General features: G+C 44.1%; 1 protein-coding gene across 1 annotated transcript; it reads left to right on the forward strand.

Moving 5' to 3' along the window:
* The first annotated feature begins 5,831 nt into the window (after positions 1-5,831).
* LOC131637910 (uncharacterized) lies at positions 5,832-8,023 on the forward strand. Its single transcript, XM_058908474.1, has 2 exons — positions 5,832-6,974; positions 7,034-8,023. Exons 1-2 carry the CDS (start codon positions 5,832-5,834, stop codon positions 8,021-8,023), a joined length of 2,133 nt encoding a protein of 710 aa, XP_058764457.1.
* The last annotated feature ends 2,026 nt before the right edge of the window (positions 8,024-10,049 follow it).

A 10,049-nucleotide genomic window follows, 5' to 3' on the forward strand; every position in this document is an offset into this window, starting at 1 on the left:
GACAATGGAGTCACGACGATGGAGTCACGACAATGAAGTCACCACAACGGATTCACGATAATGGAGTCACGACAATGAAATTACGACAATGGAGTCACGACGATGGAGTCACGACGATGGAGTTACGACAATGGACTCACAACAATGGAGTCACGATGATGGAGTCACGACAATGGAGTCACGACAATGGAGTCTCGACAATGGAGTCTCAATAATGAAGTCACGACAAAGAGTCACGACAATTGAGTCACATATATAATCCCGGTATTCAGTTTAGAAACGATCACGACAATGGAGTCACAACAATAGAGTCACGACAATATAGTCACGACAATGGAGTCATGACAATAGAGTAACTACAATCAATTCACTTATATGATCCAGACACTCAGGGCAACTGAGCCAACAACTTAATTATGACACCTCAGATACGGTCCAATGTACGACTCAGTCTAACACACGTCAATACATCAACTGATGGCATCTGTAAGCCCATCTCCGATAAACTCTCTGTCAACGTCCAGATGGCATCTTTAAACCCATCTCTGGCAATACTTTTCTTGGATGGCATCTTTAAGACCACCTCCGGAAAAAGTCCCTACCTCAGCAAGGGCAAATTTCTAGGTATTCTAGTGTTCAATCCTCTTCCACCTTCAGATATCGATTGACATACAAACCATTCTACATCCTCAGATTTAAGAAGATTGAATAGGGGCAGCTTTCATACCCCAAAATTTTCCCATCATATTCCAAGATATTATGATCCACCTGACTTTCAAATGCTGAGGAATAAGCACACTTACTTGTCTCCTAAGCAACAAGCTTTCAATTAGGGTTTCTAGGAGAAAGTCAACCCAAATTTGACTAATCATATCTCTTTCATACTTTATCATAAATTCCCCAACCAAATCCTATTCTTAAGGAAATTTCATTCTCTAAAACTTTGATGTTGGGCTCAAAGCCAAGAAATGCACTATTTAAGAGATATGATCCAAAACATTACAGGTCCTTCTGGAAGCTCGCAAAAAGATATTTTTTGTCAGGAGCCATATCATCAAGATAAAATCTCCAAATGCAAAATATGTTCCAAAGTGGCTTGTAGAGGACATCTTGAGCTTTCCAAAAATTCCTAGAACACCTTCATATGATAAATATTGAGAGAGTTATGATTTGGTAAAGTTAGGCAATTTTGGAGAAATGCACAAAAGTCAATATGAGCAAAAATTAACTTTTGGACCAATGGGCCTAAAGGATGGGTTCCAAACGTGATTGTGGACTATTTTAAGACTCTTGGACCAATTATTTCATGTTTATAATATTTATTTTATTTATTTGGATTTTAATTCAATTAAATATTAATAAGTTATATAAAATATGAAATAATTTGTTTAAAATCAAAGATTGATTTTCCAATCAAATCCAATTAATCAATATGTCAAATATATGGACCAAAATCATGGCAAGAGAGATTGGATCAAAACTGAAGCTAAAATAGAAAGTTTCCAATCAATTTTCAATCAAATATTCAACATGTCAATCATTGGATTTTTTGCAGGTTTTCTGACCTAATTCTCACCCTCTATATAAGTGCATATATTCTGAGCAACAAGGGGACGAAAAGAGGAGGCAATAGCATTAGGGTTTGAAACTAAAAAATTCCCTTCAAAGTTGCACCATCAAATTCTATTTTGCAGGCTGTCTCAAGCAATTCCAAGCCTGCCATCGTAATCCTGAGATAATATAGAGTAAGATTGGATCAATTTCCATGGCTAATACACTATGATTCGCACCATTCATAAACACCACTTACATATTTTCCTTGAATTCTTATTTGTAATTATATGATGCTTTGATTGAAACTAACATTTCTGATGTGTTCCTGAGGTCTATTAGAGCAGTTTAGAACCACTGGTTTGGAGTTTATGCGCGTGTATGGAAAATCACCATGATTAGGGCATGAATCCCAAACACGACCGGGTTTGCATTTCTAGGGATTGTTGGCCAAAACAGACATCGTATTCATGATCAGGGCCCTTTTTAAATATGATCTAGGTGTTTAGTTTTCTTGTTTAACATCGTTTTGGCAGGTTTTGATTTTCCAAGGTTTTTTCGTAACAAAATTTGCAGCAAATATCGCGGTAAAATCCGCAGAAAATATGGAGGAAGAAGATGAAGTCCAGCGTGGCAGACAGGACCACGCGTGTAGCCGTTCGTGTGGCCAGTCAGCGCAATACTCTCTCTCTCTCTCTCCCTTTTCCATTATGCGTGGCACGAACTGGCTGGGCAGTCTACAGTATGCGTACTCTCCCCCCTCTTGTGATTGGCCAGGCGTGCATAGATGGGCCCAGTTTGAGTTTGTCTTTGACTTTTGCCATTAATAGTTAGTTTTGTATATATATTTAATTCCAGGTATATTATCTATGACTAACAACAAGCAGCCAGATTGGTAAAGAGGAGAGATCCATGACATTAGTGATTGGGGTTCGAATCCTGCCCAATGCAAATATTTTTTATGTCATTGTGTGTTCACAGATCCAGCACGTGTATTCCACAAATGCCTGCGGTGCACCCTCGGTTCCAGCCATCAGATCTCCTAGGGAGTGCAAGCCTTGTTAAAATGAATTTATCTCACTAATTTACAAGATAAATAACTGAATTGAATCACCTGATTGTGACACAAACCTTTATGGTAACCCTTCTTATGTTGCCTGTTGCCTTTCGATTTAAAAATAGTCAAGTCCCTCGAATACGAGGATACCTTAGCAATGTTGCCCTCAGTTCATTATCATCATCAAAATTCTTGTCCCTCAATGTTGCCTCTGATAAATGATGATTGTCCCTCCGAATGCTAAGGTATCCTCACCGGTTGTCTAAAAATGACTATTATATCCTTCCCTGAGACTACCCACCCTCTTTATGGTAGGGACAGTCTTATGGCGAACGATAATTCCGATGACCCTTTTCAAATCCAATGAAAGGACTTCCTACCCTCTTATGGTATGGATAGCCCTTTCAAACTGAAAAGCTTAAAGAACAGAAATCTTAAAATTAGGGTAGTTGCTACTAATTGCTTGCTCTGATTTAAATTCAAAAATATTTTTTCACACTATCTTTTCAAAAATTTCAAAACAAGGCTACGCTTATTTACAAGCTAAAGTCCTTAACAAAGTTTTACTATTCACACACTACACTTCAAACATTTTGAAAACAAAAGTAAGCTAAGCAATTAAGAGCCCATGGATACAAAGGGTGCTTACACCTTCCCTTTCTATAACTTACCCCCGAACTCAAAGTCTTTTAAAATGTATTTTTCTGTTCTTTTTGCCTTTCCAATTGGATAAAATAAAAGTCGGTGGCGACTCTTGCTTAACCGAGACATTTTCAAAAGGTCAATTCTCCCATCGTGTTACAAACACACTTCGAGCAACAACTCAATGTGTTTTACAATTTAGTACAAGAATAATACATAATCTTGTAGTATTCTATTCTTGAACTTCTGGATGAGATCTTCTTCTTCTGAAAATAGATATAGAGCAGCAGCTCATATGTTGATTGCTTCTTGGCTTGATCTTCATCTTCTTCAAGCAGATTCAGAGCACCAGCTCTGCTTTGAGTTGCTTCTTCAAATGATCTTATGAAAGCAGATTTAGAGCAGCAACTCTAGTGAATTGCTTCTTCATATTGATCTTCAGCTTCTCCTTCTTCAATACTGATCTTAAAGCCTATTACAGTTGATGACACATTTGATCAACATCAGCAAACATGAAACACTCTCCGAGCAACAACTCAGTGTATTCAGTTTCCTCTGTCTTTCAATATGATCAGTTATCCACATGATCAAGTATACTTGGATGTATTCTATCTCCATTGGAGGATACTGCTTAACAGTAGGTTTTCTTCTTCTTCTTCTTCTTCTTCTTCTTCTTCTTCATCTTCTGAGATTCTTCTTGTAGGCATGTGATGTGTATTTCAACATTTAATTCATCATACACTTCGTGTAAGTTGCCTCTTGTGTAACTTCTGATGCATTACTTCAACATTTCTTCTTTCATACTTTCATGCTTAGTTTTTCTCTATAGATTTTCTCTCAAGATCTCTCTTTTGTTGCACTCTGTAGTCGCACCATGGATACACATTATAGTGTACCGTTGACACACCATCAAATTTGAAGTTTGATATATATATATATATATATATATATATAGCCTGATGTGTTACCGTTGGAATCTAGCCGTTGCAATTGTTTGAGTATTGCTTTGAATGCATTCGTCTCGATTTGCTAATGAATGACAAGTGTTGCTCTTGGAAGAACCTTATCCTTAACGTGATGGTGACAGTTGAATGCGTGCTTCTTTGGTTAAGTTTTGTCTTTCTAATGCGCTGCATGTGGCTTGCTCCTTCAATCAATCTTGGGAGTTGTTCCTTTTAAATGTTGTAACCGTTTTGCTTATGATGATGTTTCTAACGGCTTCCTATTTGATTCTAAGTTTTATATTTCATTTACTTTGTATGCTGAGCTGTAGATTCTTCATTGGTTCATGAGTGACTCTGTTGAGTTTGTATTTAGTATGTCACTGGGTTATTCTATCAGAACTTCTGATCTTTTCAAAAACCTGGTTTTGTTTATGGTGAATCTTGTATAAGGCTTATAGCATAATATCTACACACTAAATGAAACCATTAGTAATAAAATTGTTACTCATAAAATATATGCTTGTTATCATCAAAACCAAATTCTGAATACAGATTCTCAATCTTGTTCTAACAGAGGAGACTACATATAAGTTAGGTTTAGAGTAAAATATGTTTAACGAGTGTTTTTATAGTAAAATCTGATTATTTTATCATTCGATTATTAAGGAAAGTGAAGGGATAGATCATCTAGTTTACACTTATAACGAAATAAAATAATAACTGAGATTCGAATCGTGTCATGAATTGTTTTTTCCCAGGTGTTATTAAAAATCGAGGAAATATGTTGTTTTTATTTTAAAAATAAATAAAATGTGACGCTGCTTGGCGTTATACCTCATTTTTTGTGCTGAGGTGACAATTTTATCAAGAAATGTATTAATTATAGTAGTGTAATTATCAAGTCATGATTAATATGACATACAATTGTAATAAACATGGGAGAAAAATCAGCTAAAATGTTCTAACCATCACTCTCATGTCTTGTGTGTCATAGAGACCAACTAATTGCAATGGATGGAATCAATTCTTTGTTTTTTTGCTAAATTAAATATAATATGAAGTTATGTATTTAACTAGAAGAATAAAAGTTACTTACTGTTCTGGACTGGGCCGAGCAGGCCCAGCTCTTCTCCCCAGCCGAGCAGGCCCAAATACGTTTGGGCCCATTTCCTTTGCGTCTGTTACGAACTTGTCAAAACCACGTAACGCTTCAGCGAAGGATCCGGTCAACCTCCTCCGAATCCTACACCACGCTCTTCCCAGAACGTGGGTCACCTGCTGACTCAGCCCTAGCAGAGGGTGTTCTGGCAGTTTCCTAACACGTGGGCCTCCAATTGGATTTGGCCCAATTAGGAAACCTTGGCCCACCGCTGGGGGCTATAAATACCCTCTTTCACTAGAGGGTCAGGTATTCATTCTCTACTCCTTAAACCCTCACTCTCTCTGATAGCTTCTGACTTTAGCATCGGAGAACCTTGTAGGTACCCCCCACCTTGTTCATCAAGCTAAACCAGCTGCCGTGACGATCCATTCTGATCAGGTTAGATCAGTGGCGTCGTCTGTGGGAACCCTGCTTCCCCATCTTTTCTTTCTTCAAGAAACCTAGAGATCAAAGCACAATCCATCCCACGATCATCATGGCCAGCAACAACAACGACAACCAGCAGAACAACGACCAATTCAGCGTTGAACGATTGATCCAAGAAACTGCTGCTGGCAACCAATCTCGTCCTCGTCGTGACGGACAGAACCAATCGACTAAGAACGGACAAGCGGTTCCCGTCGGGCAATCCAAACCCAACGATGGAAAACCGCCCCCGAGAGACGGTCAGACGGCCACCCCGTCGACCCAAAGCTCCAAGCGGGGCGAGAACCTGGAGGCTGACGCAGAATCCCTTCAGGTCGAGATCCCGATTCCAGAAAATGTTGACCCGGTCACCGCCGCACTGCTCGACGCAGTTAACTGGACCAACGCCCTGCTGTTCGAGCAAAACAAGAGGATAATAGCTGCATTGGAAAAGAAACACCGATCCAGGACACCTCCGAAGAGGCGCTACCTCCACCGCTCCTCGTCCAGCTCTCGTTCTCCTCACAGGAGGAAGAATCGCAACCGCTCCTTCAGACCCTCCCCTAGACGAGGCAGTCTGTCCCCCGGATACAAACGCGACCTGTCCAATTCCGAGAGCCCTCGAGGGCGGAAACGGAACCGTGGCGCCGCTTCAAAGAAGACCTCTGTTCCCAAGCACAAAGATCTGTCACCGAGGAAGAAACCCGCCTCCCCTCACAAAGGACGTGGGGAGACCCTCAAGAAAGCTGGAAAGTCCTCTAAGCCGAGACATTCACCGAAACATCCTCGTCACTACACTCCTTCACCCCCTGAGAGCGACGAGGAGAGACAAAACCCTTTCTCCAAGAAAATTGTCAAAGCCAGAATCCCCAGGGGAATGGAAAAGCCTCCAGTGATGGATCTCTATGACGGGACCACCGATCCTGAAGACCACATCCTTAGTGTCGAGACCATGCTCGACTACCACTCAGTCAGCGGCGCCATCAAATGTCGCATCTTCCCCACAACTCTGAGGGGAGGCGCAATGACTTGGTACAAGAATCTCCCGAAGAACTCTATCCGCTCCTGGGCTGAATTCAAAGATAAATTTTCCCACCATTTCACCGCATCTCGTCGGCATCCGAAGACAGAAGCCTCTCTAGAAGCTATCGTCCAGACACCGACCGAGTCCCTCCAAGCCTTCTTGGACCGATTCAATCGCGAAGCAGTTCAGGTGCCCACTACCGAAGAAATGAAGCTATATCTGCTCGACAAAGGGCTCCGACCTGGCAGCGACTTCCACAAGCTGTCGGCATCGAGAAGCCGCGAACCCTGGAAGATCTCCTCATCAAAGCTCAATCATACATCACTTACGAGGAGAGGGCCAATCCCCCTCGAAGTGAAAAAAGCTCTAGGCGCGATGACACACCTCTCAGCCGTGGCGGAGAAAAAATAAGTGAGGAGAGGTCCAGGGACAGCAAAGAGAACCGAGGCCCATCCGGACGCTTCACGAAATATACACCTCTCACCGCTCCTCGCAAGCGCATCTGGAATGAATGCAAAAGCACTGAATTCAAGGACGGTGGGGTTTGCGTTCCAAAACCAGGAGCCCCGAGACCAGGAGCTGACAAATCCAAGTGGTGCAAGTACCATAAATCCTATGGACATCTGACCGAGGATTATGTCCACTTAAAAGACGCAATCGAAACGCTCATCAAGGAGGGGCGCCTCTCGAAGTACACAAAAAGAGGGGGCACTGCCCAGAAAGACAACAGGAGGTCGGACAAACCCGACGAGGACAACTCCCCCGACCAAAGGCCGTACCAGATCGCCCTCGCCGTGACCAGACCAGAAGACTTCCTCCCCTCCACGGAAGTAGCCTCGGCATATAGCCGCTGGGAGAGTTTCCCCACGGCGATGGTCATCTCAAATGGCGCCGTCACCGGCCCCCTATCCGTCGGCTCAGTGAAAAGAAAATTTGACGAGCTCATCGACAGAAACGCTGACATCGGTCCTACTCTAAGGAGATTCAAAGGCAAGTCCGAACCAATTACATTTTACCTCGAGGAACTGCCCGGGGGATCGCCTAACGCCAACATTCCCCTGCTCATCCGAGCAAAAATGGCGAATTTTGATGTCCGTCGAGTCCTCCTCGACGAAGGCAGCTCATGCGACATAATATACTCGCATATGTTCAAGACACTCCAGCTCAACGACTCTCATCTGACTCCGTACGTGGGCGCCGACCTTCAGGGTTTCAACGGCTCTACCTCCAAGCCCTGAGGATATGTCGAGTTATTGGTGACAATCGGCAAGGAGGAGACCGCCAGGGTGATCAAGACTCAATTCCTCGTCGTCCACTGTGAATCCCTCTACAACTGCATACTAGGGAGACCCGCCATCGCCGAGCGCACAGCGGTCCCGTCCATCGCCCACCTGCTAATGAAGTACTACACAAAGAGAGACAGAGTGGCGACAATCAGGGGCGATATCGAGGCAGCAAGAAGATGCTTTGATGCGGCAGTCAAAGGATACCAGTCCGTGAACAAATAGCCGAAGACCTCCAGCAAGGCCGAAGAAAGGGAGCAGAGCAATAAGGCAGACGTAAACTCCATCGACCTGGATGCGCGATTTTCCGAGGAAGAACTGAAGAACGCCTCCGAGGATCCAACAGCGGTGAAAGGGAAGTCCGCCTCCCCCAATCCGCCCAATTCCTGACGGGGAATTCGAGCTCATCACCTTGGGAGACGATCCGAACAAAAAGGTCAAGATTGGAGCAGGGATCCCAGAGATCGCAAAGAAACAGCTGCAAGCTTGCCTCCGCCAGAACGCCGACCTCTTTGCCTGGAGCGCCGCTGAGATTCCCGGACTCGACCCTGAGGTCGCCTGCCATCACCTTAGTATTAGTCCGGCCACTAGGGCCATAGCTCAACCTAGGAGAAGGCAGTCTCCTGAAAAAGCGGAGGCTGCCGAGAAGGTTGTAAAAGACCTCCTAGAGGCAAACTTTATTTCCGAGGCCAAGAATTCAACTTGGCTCTCAAACGTTGTACTCGTTAAGAAAAATAATGGAAAATGGAGAATGTGCATTGATTACACTGATCTCAATAGGGCATGCCCTAAAGATGCATATCCCTTACCTAACATTGATAAACTGGTCGACAACTCGGCCGGTTACAAACTTTTGTCTTTTGTGGATGCATATTCAGGATATAATCAAATACCTATGGCGAGGAGCGACAGGAAGCACATGGCCTTCATGACCGAATCAGGAAATAACTATTACAACGTAATGTCATGCGGGCTCAAGAACGCCGGGGCAACCTACCAGCGGATGATGAATACGGTTTTCTAAGGAGAAATCGGGGACACTCTCGAGGTCTACATGGACGACATGATCGTCAAATCTCGAGAAGAGATCACCCACACCGACGACCTCGAACGAGTCTTTGCCCGAGCAAGACAATGCAAAATGAGGTTCAACCCCGAAAAATGCACGTTCGGGGTTAGGGCCGGGAAATTCCTCGGCTTCTACCTGACCAAACGAGGCATCGAGGCCAATCCGGACAAATGTCGGGCATTCTCCAACCTCTCCACACCGAACAGCAAAAAGTCAATCCAAGTCCTGAACGACATGCTCACCGCATTATCCCGCTTAGTCGCAAAATCCGCCCAGCACGCCCTCCCATTTTTCAAACTCCTAGGAAAAGAGGCAACCTTCGAGTGGACTGACGAGTGCGAAAGCGCCTTGTCCCACCTCAAACAGGTGCTCTCGCAACCACCCGTCCTAAGTCGACCAGACGTCGGAGAGACACTCTACCTTTACCTAGCCTTATCTGCCGAGGCCATGAGCGCGGCACTCATACGAGAAACAAACGAGGGACAAAAACCCGTGTACTTCACAAGCAAAGCCCTCCAGGGGCCCGAAGTGAGGTACCAGCAAATAGAAAAAATAGCACTCTCGCTCGTCATCGCAGCGAGACGACTACGATATTATTTCCTCGCGCACACCATTGTCGTGAGAACCGACCAGCCCATCAAACAACCTTTAGGTCGTCCAGACATGGCCGGAAGTATGCTGAAATGGTCCCTCGAGCTGTCCGAGTTCGACATTCAATATGAAAGCAGAAAGGCCCTGAAAGCACAAGCCCTAGCCGACTTCGTAGCCGAGATGACCGGTCCCGGATCCCTAACAACTGCCGACAATGAATGGATGATTTTCGTCGACGGAGCATCCAGCTCGTCAGGAAGCGGGGAAGGCATCATCCTCAAAAACAACGAAGGTGTCATTATAGAGGTTTCACTCATCTTG

The sequence above is a fragment of the Vicia villosa genome, unplaced genomic scaffold (assembly GCF_029867415.1).
Source record: "Vicia villosa cultivar HV-30 ecotype Madison, WI unplaced genomic scaffold, Vvil1.0 ctg.002106F_1_1, whole genome shotgun sequence".
Classification (NCBI taxonomy): domain Eukaryota; kingdom Viridiplantae; phylum Streptophyta; class Magnoliopsida; order Fabales; family Fabaceae; genus Vicia; species Vicia villosa.

Excerpts from the sequence above, each read along its gene's own strand:
- LOC131637910 (XM_058908474.1), top strand. The coding sequence starts at position 5,832 with ATGGCCAGCAACAACAACGACAACCAGCAGAACAACGACCAATTCAGC. Across the intron at positions 6,975-7,033 it reads TCAATCGCGAAGCAGTTCAG|CGACTTCCACAAGCTGTCGG; the intron begins GTGCCCACTACC and ends CCGACCTGGCAG.